This window comes from Drosophila miranda, assembly GCF_003369915.1.
Source record: "Drosophila miranda strain MSH22 chromosome Y unlocalized genomic scaffold, D.miranda_PacBio2.1 Contig_Y6_pilon, whole genome shotgun sequence".
NCBI classification, from domain to species: domain Eukaryota; kingdom Metazoa; phylum Arthropoda; class Insecta; order Diptera; family Drosophilidae; genus Drosophila; species Drosophila miranda.
Window position 1 is genome coordinate 45,095 of NW_022881651.1, and position 12,158 is coordinate 57,252.

Sequence of the window (12,158 nt, forward strand, 5' to 3'; positions counted from 1 at the left end):
AGCAGCAACAGTGGTTGCCCCAGCTCCAGCAGCCAGGCGGTCAAAGAAACCACCACGATCACAGCCACCACAAGAAACGTTAGGGCCAACGCCAGCCGCCATTCCAGAGACGGATCCTGAAATGGATGAAAAAAATGATGACGATGAGTTGTGGACAGATGACGACTCCATGGATGACATTAAGGCCTACGCCCGCAACATGAGGTACCATCTTGACAACCAGATATCCTGGAACGCTGTGTACTAATTGGACACATCTCTGCCACTGCATTGGATTAAATGACAAATGCATATCACTCGCATGCCACAACAAAAATGAACAACGGACGCTGCCGCCATCAAAGCATTCAGAGTGCCATGTGTACCTGGAATGGAAATACACACACACACACACACAAACATCCATTACACTTGGGCGGCCGGACCTGTGCCGTTCGAGTTATGTGTGTCGTGTCCACCATCGTCCTTAGTTGGTGGCCGGATCCAGTGCCATGGCATTCAGAGTGCCCTATGGTCCTGGAAAAGGAAAAAAATCCATCAGCCACACATACGAAAAAAAAGGGCTTTCAAAATACTTACCGCCAGCCATTCAGACACACACACACAAACACTTGGGCGGCCGGACCTGTGCCGTTCGAGTTATGTGTGTCGTTGTCCGCCATTGCCCACAGCTGGTGGCCGGACCAGTGCCACTCGCTCTACATTAGGGCCACAATTGCCGACGCACACACACACAAACATCCATTACACTTGGGCGGCCGGACCTGTGCCGTTCGAGTAGGTGTGTCGTTGTCCGCCATTGCCCACAGCTGGTGGCCGGACCAGTGCCACTCGCTCTACATTAGGGCCACAATTGCCGACGCACACACACACAAACACCCATTACACTTGGGCGGCCGGACCTGTGCCGTTCGAGTTATGTGTGTCGTGTCCGCCGTCGTCCTTAGTTGGTGGCCGGATCCAGTGCCATGGCATTCAGAGTGCCCTATGGTCCTGGAAAAGGAAAAAAATCCATCAGCCACACATACGAAAAAAAAGGGCTCTCAAAATACTTACCGCCAGCCATTCAGACACACACACACAAACACTTGGGCGGCCGGACCTGTGCCGTTCGAGTTATGTGTGTCGTTGTCCGCCATTGCCCACAGCTGGTGGCCGGACCAGTGCCACTCGCTCTACATTAGGGCCACAATTGCCGACGCACACACACACAAACATCCATTAAACTTGGGCGGCCGGACCTGTGCCGTTCGAGTAGGTGTGTCGTTGTCCGCCATTGCCCACAGCTGGTGGCCGGACCAGTTCCACTCGCTCTACATTAGGGCCACAATTGCCGACGCACACACACACTCACATCCATTTCACTTTGGCGGCCGGACCCGTGTCGCCACAGTGTGCCGTCTACTCCTGGCTCCCAGCTGGTGGCCGGACCAGTGCCACTGGTTCTCCAAGAGGGCAGCCACAGCCACAACGACGACGACGAGGTGCTAGTGGCGCACAGAATTTTAATTTACATTGGCGAGAAAGAGGAAATTAAGCTTGTCGGTAGTGGTTGGGAAGGGGAATGTGAATGTGTGTGGGGCGAGTTGGGAAAATGGCTGCTTGGCTTGGCGTCGGCATTTTAATGTATTCCTTATTGGCGTTAATTAAGAATTTTTAACAGTTTAGTTGGGCGGCAAACAAGTTAAGGGGCTCGTTAGTCGCCCGACGTGTCACACCGCTTCATCTGCCTCGTCGATCATCTGTAACTGTTTCTGTATCTGTACAAAGGAGCCTAGAATTTCTTAGATCTGTGTTCTTCTACCATCCTCTACATGGATTGGTTCCACATTAATCCTAAAGATGCACAAATTTTATAGCTTGAACAAAAAAAAAAAAAAAAACACATACAATAATCGCATATCACATAGGGGGAGGGTTCCAAAGTATTTACACGGTCCAATGTTTGCACGGGTAATATAATGGAGATTCTCTTGGTAAAGATTTTATTCGTAATTTATTCGTCCAACTATCGAGAAAGACTCGCGTGTGCCGTACGATACGATCCATTACGATACGATATCGTCTGTGGGCTATATATGTATGTATATTGATGTGTGCATATGTAAGTACAATCCGAAGAGAGGATTACTCTTGTTTTGTTCTCTTTCCTAGATGATAATATCGTATCAGTGGTTCTGGAAGGGGGTGCTTAAACCTACGACGAAAGCTATAATCCAGTGGATGGGTCGGAATAGGTGTCCTGTTCCTCCGCTCAGACATAGACCTCTCCTGTCTTGGCCTCGGGACTGTGTTTGGCGAGGGTTGAGGTAGCACTCGTGGCCGTTGCCGTTGCCGTGGCGCCGCTCTGGGGCAGGGCGATCGTGCCACCGGATGAAGAGTTGTCCACTGTATCCACTGTGGGGGCTCCTGCCGAACGCACCGAGGAGCGCACTGTGGGGTCCTGCAGGTTGAAGCTCAGACTGAAGCTGTTGTTCCGCGAAATGTTGCCGTTGCCGCTGCCGTTCAGGGGCTTCACGGTCAGGAGGGCCGTGGTGGTGATGCCGCCGCCGCCGCCCGCACCCGGCCCCACGGTCATGCCGTTGCTGGAGCCACTGTTGCTGTAGCCGTCCTGCTCCTGGGCCAGGTCCACGATGGACAGGGACGAGGGGAAGCGCTGAATGGAGAGCGAGACGGGGATCGTGGTGATGACGTCATTGGGCTCGTAGCCACTGGCCGTTGTTGTGATGGTCGGCAGCTGGGCGTTCGCCGCGATGGGAAGGATGCTCAGGGTCCCCGTGGGAATGGTGTACCCGCCGCCGCTGCTGTTGGCCATCGTGAAGGGAAAAGACAGCGTGGTGATGTTCGTGGCAGCGGAGAGGGCTACGGAATCGAGAATCGAAGGGAGAGAGATTGTGGTTGGAGTATCTGAATCTGCATCTGCGGGAGTATCTGTGCCCGGTACTCACTGCTGTGAGCTCGCTGTAAATGATGACCACTGCGGGCAGGGTCAACGCCTTGACGCAGCACATGAGGAACCCAAAGAAGAGCCACGCGATCTCCCCGCAGGTGGAGAAGCGGAAGAGCTGCAGGAAGCCGATCGGCTGTGTGGGCTCCAGTCCTGCGGCCACCGGCGCCTCATCCAGGGACTTGCCATCGGTTGTCGGCGTGCCAGAAGCCTCGTCCATCTATCGGTACGACGAAGGACGGAGGAATAGTGTTACTCAAGCCAAGACCCGCGATTTATTCACAGACACGGACAGAGACAGACGGCACGCAAAGGTTAATTCAATTACTGCCACACTCTCAGAGGCATGTATCTGTATCTGTGGCTGTGGCAAGGGTACAGCAGCTACTTTGTATCTTTTGCCATAGTTCTCTCTCATTGACCCGCGGGGTTAACGAGTAATAGAATCTACCGTTTATTATTGGACATTCCAACGCCAATTCGGAGCGATTCGATTCGATTCCCTTTCAGAGGCCCGTACAGAAATCTGTGTGGCGCCATTCGCCCCCTGCCCCCTCTCCTTGTCGTGGGATGGATGATCACCTTTTAATTGATTTTCAACACTTTGATCCTTCAGATACTGTATCTATGCACTGATTTCTGCAGAAGATCCGTTACTGCTCACTCGGACCGCCCAAACGCGACTGCTGGAACACCGTCCGCGGAGCCACCCATTTATGTTGATTCCCCGATGTGGATGCTGGACAGAGTAGTACTCGGGCTTGGGCATGAGTACTCGTGTGTGTATCGTATCAATCGCTCGCTTTGGGGTTCACAATTCTAATTGATCTCCGCTTTCCGCTCTTGGGGTAGGTTCCGCCGAAAGAGGCGCTTCAATTTACAATGAGAGCAAAAGAGACATTCTGTAGAGGGTTTTTCTTTTCTTTGCTTTTCTTTTCTTTATTCTTTTTCTTTCATTTGGAGGGGGGAAGGTGCAAAAATCTAAAACGGAGGCAGACTCTTGAGCCTCCTGCTGGTGCGCAGCACGAATGGTGCCGGCTGATTTGTACCGGCATTTCCTCCAGCGGGAACGACTTCGGGAGCAGCTACGGGAGCGACTGCGGGAGCGACTCCGACCGACTCGCCTTCATCGTCCGAGCCCCCGAGCATTACGCTGTCCAAAGTAGTGCGGGACGCCCGCAGTGTCATTATGTACCCAGGGCGAGGACGCGGCGCTGACACTCGCCGAATGCCACGGCATGGCTGCTGGTGGGCCCGTCGTCCTCATTGCCGGGCCGTTCAAAAATCGTCTCGAGACCGGTGGGCCTCGACTTTGCGATGGTCTGCGATGGCGCCTGAGAACCGGTGGTCGGCGTCAGGCTGGGCTTCTTGGCCAGGCGGCTGGGACTAAGACTGGGCCTGGCGGCGCTCTGGCTCTTGCTCTTGCAGGCGCGCGGCGGCATTTGGCGCCGAACCATAGTCGCGGTTGCCACAGATCCTGTATCCCCCAGTATACTCCCGGCTGAAATGAGACGAAAGGAGAAATGAGTTACGACTGTCCGATGGCCGCAGAACCGAGTACTTCCTTTACCTTTAGCTTTGCCTTCAAGTTTTTTCTTTGCAGGCATTTCTCGTATCTTTTTCCGGCTTTTCCGTCTCCTGGATAAACCTTTCGACTTCTCAAACGAGCAACGAGCAACGAGCATCTTTGGGTTGAGGGCTCTCAGTGCTCCACAGGGGTGGGGCTGAGAGGCTGGGGTGTGAGCCGCCAGCAACCAAGCGCGTTGCTTTATTAATATTTGTGGGCAGTATATGTCTTAATTTAATTTATGTACATTTTTGTGTTTGTTTTACAATTCAACTTTAAACGACACTCAAACACACACTAGTACATTTTATGGCACATTAATTTACAAACATATAATCTGCAGCAACGAAACACTTGTAACCTCGACTAGGCCCGCAGCCAGATGAGAGATCGCCGGCCAGATGAGGCCAAAACTCAGGGTGGAGTTGACGATCGGCAGCGGTGGACGTAGACATCCTACGCCCACAGCCAGGAAACATCTGCTCCCAGCACGTGCCAATATCAGCCTGTTTCAAAAGTCGCTGGAACGGTTGATCAATCTCAACACCGAGATTAGAATAGCGCAGGACATTGATGACGTCGTTGACTTGTTTTTGGACAATATACGGGTAGCAGCAGCAGCAGCAACAACACAACATCAACAGCAGCATCCAAACTCACATCGAAGATGGCCACAGCAGCGACAGCATCAACATCAGCAGCGGTCACAGCAACATCACCGGCACCATCACCTTAAGCTGGACGTGGCTACTAGCGAGCTGCTTTCCAACAAACAGCAGTGCAAGAGGATCTGGCTGGCGACTCGCACCATCGAAGCCAGACGAAACTACAGGGCGGCGCAAAATCGTCTTAATAAGGGGCTCACAATCCTGAAAAACAAAAATATCAACAAACTGTTCACAGGGATTGACAACAAAGACCGCTATCAAATGCAGAAACTTTGGAAACTGACCAGCACAATCAAAAGACAGCCGCAGCCAAACTGGCCACTGAGGCTGCCAACTATGACTGGAGGCAAGGCAAGTGTCTCGTGCACAAAGTCAACAGCCGAGACAGCCGATGCCTTTGCTACTCACCTGGAGGAGAGATTCAGCCCGATACTATCCAATTCAGATGAAGAGCGGACCGCAATCAACAGAGAGCGTGAGCAGTCAAAACGGCAGAAGCAGCTACAACCAGACCAGGAAATCAGGATTCCCTTCAGACCAGTCACACTGCCTGAGCTGATGCAGATTGTTGATGCATTGGAGCTGTCCAAATCAACTGGGGGCGACAAAATCAATAACAAACTGATTAAAAATTTGCCAAAAAAAGCGCTATTATATTTAATATTAATTTATAACTCCATTTTCAGACTGGGCCACTTTCCAAGTCAGTGGAAACATGCCCAGATTAAAATGATTTTAAAGCCGGGCAAAAACACAGCCGACATGTGTTCCTACCGGCCAATCAGTCTATTATCTGGCCTTTCAAAGATCTTTGAAAAATTGCTGATGGCGAGATTGTTTGAGGTGGAGAATTTTGCCAAGGCCGTACCCAATTACCAATTTGGATTTCGGCGGGAGCATGGCACTGAGCAGCAGCTGGCTCGAGTCACACAATATATCCTCAAGGCGTATGAGAAAAAACAAGTTTGCTCGGCAATTTTTCTGGACATATCCGAAGCTTTTGACCGAGTATGGCATGAAGGGCTGCTGTACAAGTTGAAGAAGCTGCTGCCTTTAAATTTGTACTGCATTCTGGAGAGCTACCTGGCTGAACGCACTTTTTGCGTGAGCTGCGGAGACGATGATCTGTCAAGAATCGGAAAAATATCAGCTGGAGTCCCGCAGGGTAGTGTACTTGGGCCAATACTATACACGATCTATGCCTCGGACATACCCATGCCTCACCTCATCCCTGACAGCACTGGCTTCCATCCAGAACGGGAATCAATGCTGCTGTCCACGTATGCCAACGACACGGTGATAATGAGCGCATCTGCAATCCCAAATGTGGCAGTCAAAAATAACCAGCGGTACCTACAACACTTCTCTATATGGGCCAAGAAGTGGTGCATTAACATAAATGCAAAAAAAACCGGACATGTAATATTCACACTGAGGACAATTAGATCAACGGACTTAAGGCAAACGCCGACTATAAATGGACAGGCTGTGCCACTTGACAAATCACACACATATCTGGGCATAAAAATGGACAAAAAACTCACCCTAAGCGGCCAAACTGGAGTGGCTTGCTGGCCCAAAAAGCCGGCTGCCTAACGAAATCAAGGCTATCGTCATCAAGCAGCTCATCATGCCCATTTGGCAATATGGTCTTCCGGTTTGGGGCGCACTTACATCCGATTCCCAGCTGCGACGGGTGCAAAGCCTACAAAATAAAATCATTAGACGGGCAATGAAGGCGACAAGGTTCACCAGGAACGATGCCATAAGGCAGACTCACAATCTAGACACAATTGACGAAGTGTTCCATGCGGCAAGTGGGCGCTTCGCCAACTCCTTGGCTTGCCATGTCAATCCGGAGGCTCGGAAACTATTACTGCAGCCGTATGAGCCACAGCGATTGCAGAGGCCACGATATCTGCAACAGCTGCTCCAACACTTCCGCCCGCTGCAGCCTCAAAATCAGTACTTATTCTCACATCAACAACAACATCCAGATCCGGCCATCTCCGAGGAATCGCTTCCAGCGCTGGTCCGTCTCGAAGAGGAGGAGCTGAAAAGAAAGAGACAACGTAGGTAATCAGACGCCAGGCAATTAAGAAGAATCCAACAACAAAATATCATCAATCCGAACCCCGAAAGGTTCAACGGTTCGATGATAAATTGCTTCAGGAAACGATACCTCAACGGCCAAACTCCCCGGGAAAGAATAGTGGCTCTTATCTTTGGCCAGCCACTATCTGTCCAAAGGATAATCCTGCCAGATTACGAGGGGGATCCCGATCCAGTGACGCAGCAGCATACCCAGCAGCAGACTCAGCAACAGACGCAGCAGCAGACTCAGCAACAGATGCAGCAGCAGACGCAGCAGCGGACCCAGCAGCAGACACAGCAGCGGACCCAGCAGCAGACACAGCAAATTCTGGCGAGCAGCAACCTGCAGACGTCACATTATCGTTGCCAGACACGGGCTGCAAGCAGCAGCTCACGCACCCTGGACGACAGCCATCGACGCAATCCGCAAGAGGCACTTCTGGACCACGGACTGGAGCAAGTCCGACGGCGCCTTGAACGGGTGGTCGACGACGACGACGACGTCCAAATCATTACCGATGATCCCCTCCACAGAGCAATTTAAAACGGCACAAAATTCACCTGAAGCGTGTACAAACACGCTTGCGACACCGGGCGACACCCCTAGTTGCTCCTCTGATCCTTCCTCATGGGCGTCACCACGGCATCCGGCCTCCAGAAGGGCTCTGCGGACGAGAGTCATCACGGCTGCTGGTTGGCCATGAATGCAAATTTGGACACGCTTGCGCTGCACACATGGCGCATCCGAATCCACGCAGGGGTGGTTTTCCTGCACTTCATGGCTGCTGGCGACCATCGCCACACAAATTTGGCCGAATCCCGGGCCACCTGGAGGACCACGGCGATCGCTCCATCCACTCTGCACGGCGCACTTACTCTGCACTTACACACGCGCTCATCCAGCGCCGTACGGTTGCGCACCGTGCCAAACACACTGCTCCAGACGACGACGATGATCCAGTACCTGCAAATAGAAATAAAATATAATTAAATTAGATTAAAATGTAAATAATTGTTCAAATATTGTCAATACTTATCTGTTTGTGACCACTTGCTGATTTATGTACGTTAATCCTGTGATTGACACATAAGGGCTGCCAGACCATTAGTTTCATGCTATAATGTTAATGTTAATGTAATGCTAATGTCAATGTAAGTTAATGTTAACAGCCCGCCAATTTTAAAATCGCATTATTGTTGTAAGTTAAGCTTAAATGTAAATTGCCATGTCCTAGGTAATAAGAAAAAGCTGGAAATAAACTCCGTCAGTAGCAAAACTGGCGGGCGAGTGTGCGCAACGTAGGCGTGCACTTGCATCAAAATTACCTCGAAAAAAAAAAACAGACGCCTGCTGCCTCTGGCCCACGCACTGGGCGACGACGTCCCGAGCAGCCATTGAGCCATTCCCAGGCACCACAACAGCAGCAGCTACAGCAGCTGCAACAGCAGTCGCAGCGCGAACAACAACAGCGACAGCAGCAGCAGCAGCAGTTTGCCAACAACCGCTCCCGGCAGAAGATGCAGCCGAAACGCCAATCTTTCGAGGGATCCTGCAGCCAGGCACTGTTGGAGAATACGCAGAGGATGACGCGATTGGAAAAGAGGCTGGGAGTGACGATGTCACTACTCACCTCGCTCATCCAATCCCAGGCAGTGACGGCAACTCCAGCAGTTGCAGTAACATCGGAAAATCCACCAACAATGGCAGCAGCAACAGTGGTTGCCCCAGCTCCAGCAGCCAGGCGGTCAAAGAAACCACCACGATCACAGCCACCACAAAAATCGTTAGGGCCAACGCCAGCCGCCATTCCAGAGACGGATCCTGAAATGGATGAAGAAAATGATGACGATGAGATGTGGACAGATGACGACTCCATGGATGACATGAGGTACCATCTTGACAACCAGATATCCTGGAACGCTGTGTACTAATTGGACACATCTCTGCCACTGCATTGGATTAAATGACAAATGCATATCACTCGCATGCCACAACAAAAATGAACAACGGACGCTGCCGCCATCAAAGCATTCAGAGTGCCATGTGTACCTGGAATGGAAATACACACACACACACACACAAACATCCATTACACTTGGGCGGCCGGACCTGTGCCGTTCGAGTTATGTGTGTCGTGTCCGCCATCGTCCTTAGTTGGTGGCCGGATCCAGTGCCATGTCATTCAGAGTGCCCTATGGTCCTGGAAAAGGAACAAAATCCATCAGCCACACATACGAAAAAATAGGGCTCTCAAAATACTTACCGCCAGCCATTCAGACACACACACACAAACACTTGGGCGGCCGGACCTGTGCCGTTCGAGTTATGTGTGTCGTTGTCCGCCATTGCCCACAGCTGGTGGCCGGACCAGTGCCACTCGCTCTACATTAGGGCCACAATTGCCGACGCACACACACACTCACATCCATTTCACTTTGGCGGCCGGACCCGTGTCGCCACAGTAAAATGTGTGCCATCTACTCCTGGCTCCCAGCTGGTGGCCGGACCAGTGCCACTCGCTCTACATTAGGGCCACAATTGCCGACGCACACACACACTCACATCCATTTCACTTTGGCGGCCGGACCCGTGTCGCCACAGTAATATGTGTGCCGTCTACTCCTGGCTCCCAGCTGGTGGCCGGACCAGTGCCCCTGGTTCTCCAAGAGGGCAGCCACAGCCACAACGACGACGACGAGGTGCTAATTGCACCTACTTCTGACGACTTCGGATGACGCCAATTTCGACGACCAGGGGGGACGACGGGGTCGGCCGGTATGCAACGCAATGTCTTTACAAGCATTGTGTTTTGCTATGCCGGCCGATGCTCCGCTGTTTCTTGTCTTCCCTGTAATTATAGAAAAAAAAGATATAGACATTATTTTAAATTGTTATGTTTATTGTAATATTGTAAACGTAAATCAATTGTACCTGTTTTGTCTCGTCTTTGTTCCAGTGTAGTATCTCTTTTATTACCTGTTTTACCTGTTTTTCCGTCGTCTTCACTCCAGTCTACTACTTATCTGTATTGTTATTTCTGCAAGTGCTTGTCTCTTTTTTTTTATTTTCCACGCAAAGCACCTGCATTTTTTACCTTTTCTCTTTATCTATTCCTCAATTGACTACGTGTTGCAACACTGCACTTTCTGAATTTTCGATCTCATTTCTTTAACCCCTTCTTCCCCCCCCCCCCCATTGTTATTTTCGTAATTAGTGCGGTTCTCCGACACCCCACTACAAAAATATTACATCGGTTATCGGTTTCAAATCGACTTTCAAATCAGCATCAGTTGCCGCCACACCACCATCACTACGGCCTAAATTGAGCCAAAAATGCTAGTCTTCGCATAAAACAATTACGCCCCCTATAAACTGCCCGCCCACATGTACATGCTACATTCCTAGTCGTCTGCCCTCAGCAGGCGGCAAGGGTAGTAGAGGGGACTGAAGACCACACACCGCATTACAGCCAACAAAACATCAAGTTGACGAACTCACAGGGGATTGCAAATCAAATTTTTAAGTTAGGGGGAATTACAAAGGGAAGAGACAGCATACTTTTGAGCGTGGCCCCACTTTACTTTCTTGACTCACACCACACACACACACACACACACTTGACACACTATTACACACACTTGACGAGTCCCCCCTCCCCCCTCTTGACAATTCGTACTTTTGGAGCCTTTTGCCCCGATCGTGGGTTGGTCTCGAGTCTGGGTCTCTGTCCAAAGGAAAAGTCGTGTCGTGAACGTTGTGGAGTCGAGACGTGTTCGAGGTTTAGTTTAGTCCCTCCGTCCCTTTCTCCCCCCCCCCCCCTCTCTTACCGCCTGCTGGCTGCGGGCCTATTTCGAGGTTACAAGTGTTTCGTTGCTGCAGTATTATATGTTTGTAAAGTTTATTGTGCCATCAAATGTACTAGTGTGTGTTTGAGTGTCATTTAAAGTTGTATTGTAAAACAAACACAAAAATGTACATATATTAAATCAAGACATATACTGCCCAAAAAAAAAAAAAAAAAAAAAAATATTAATAAAGCAACGCGCTTGGTTGCTGGCGGCTCACACCCCAGCCTCTCAGCCCCTCCCCTGTTGGAGCACTGAGAGCCCTCAACCCAAAGCGGGTATATATTGAAAAAAAATCCAATAAAAAACTGTGTGAATAATTTGTCTTGACAAAAACTCCACTCGCGTCGGTCGAAAAAAAAATTTATTACCAAATCCAACCAAAGCCAATCCAGCGCAGCTATGCCACGCGAATCCACTGCCAGAAGAGGACGACGACGACGAGGACCACACGGCGTCACAGCCAGGGATCGCCCCAAATCAGCCATTTCCACTGCCAGCTCCGACAGCGCCGACAGCGCAGCCACCGGCACCGTGGCAAACGCAGCGATACTGAGACGCCAATCCACCGACTCCGCCACCTGGTTGGAGGCACTTCCTCCAATTCCTGGACCGGCTCCAGCCACCATTACCGGGTATGTGAGGACCACATACCATGCCGACACCACCATCACGGCCACTCCGGCCACAAGCCCCATCCCCGACCCCGACCTGCCCTGCCCCAACAGCTGGGCGGCCATTCCCAATCTCACCAGCCAGGAGCAGTTCCAGATCGGCGACTGGGTGGAGGCGGTCCATACCCAGGAACGCCAGCAGCAGCAGCAGCAGCGGTAGTCGCCGGCTTGAGGCATTGGCGGCGTCGGCAGCGGCAGCGGCAGCGGCAGCGGCGTCAGCCAAAGCACCGCAATGTCAAGCCAAGCCAAGCCAAGCGGTACCAAGCGCGCCAATAATTCCGCTTCCCACACTCCAACACACACAGACACGTATCGATGCACCGTATGCCGATGCATGGTGTGGAGAGAGCCGTAAACAGCAA

General features: G+C 51.3%; 3 protein-coding genes across 3 annotated transcripts; 1 reads left to right on the forward strand and 2 right to left on the reverse strand.

Moving 5' to 3' along the window:
• Positions 1-1,895: 1,895 nt before the first annotated feature.
• LOC117195120 lies at positions 1,896-3,117 on the reverse strand. Its single transcript, XM_033399773.1, has 2 exons — positions 2,949-3,117; positions 1,896-2,862 (listed from the first exon to the last, which is right to left on the reverse strand). The coding sequence occupies exon 2, from the start codon at positions 2,813-2,815 to the stop codon at positions 2,255-2,257; it is 561 nt and encodes a 186-aa protein (XP_033255664.1). The 5' UTR covers positions 2,816-2,862; positions 2,949-3,117; the 3' UTR covers positions 1,896-2,254.
• Positions 3,118-3,915: 798 nt separating this feature from the next.
• LOC117195117 lies at positions 3,916-4,745 on the reverse strand. The gene is made up of 2 exons (XM_033399770.1): positions 4,518-4,745; positions 3,916-4,448 (listed from the first exon to the last, which is right to left on the reverse strand). Exons 1-2 carry the CDS (start codon positions 4,630-4,632, stop codon positions 4,135-4,137), a joined length of 429 nt encoding a protein of 142 aa, XP_033255661.1. The 5' UTR covers positions 4,633-4,745; the 3' UTR covers positions 3,916-4,134.
• Positions 4,746-7,394: 2,649 nt separating this feature from the next.
• On the forward strand, positions 7,395-11,941 carry LOC117195118. The gene is made up of 2 exons (XM_033399771.1): positions 7,395-7,778; positions 11,553-11,941. Exons 1-2 carry the CDS (start codon positions 7,533-7,535, stop codon positions 11,676-11,678), a joined length of 372 nt encoding a protein of 123 aa, XP_033255662.1. The 5' UTR covers positions 7,395-7,532; the 3' UTR covers positions 11,679-11,941.
• The last annotated feature ends 217 nt before the right edge of the window (positions 11,942-12,158 follow it).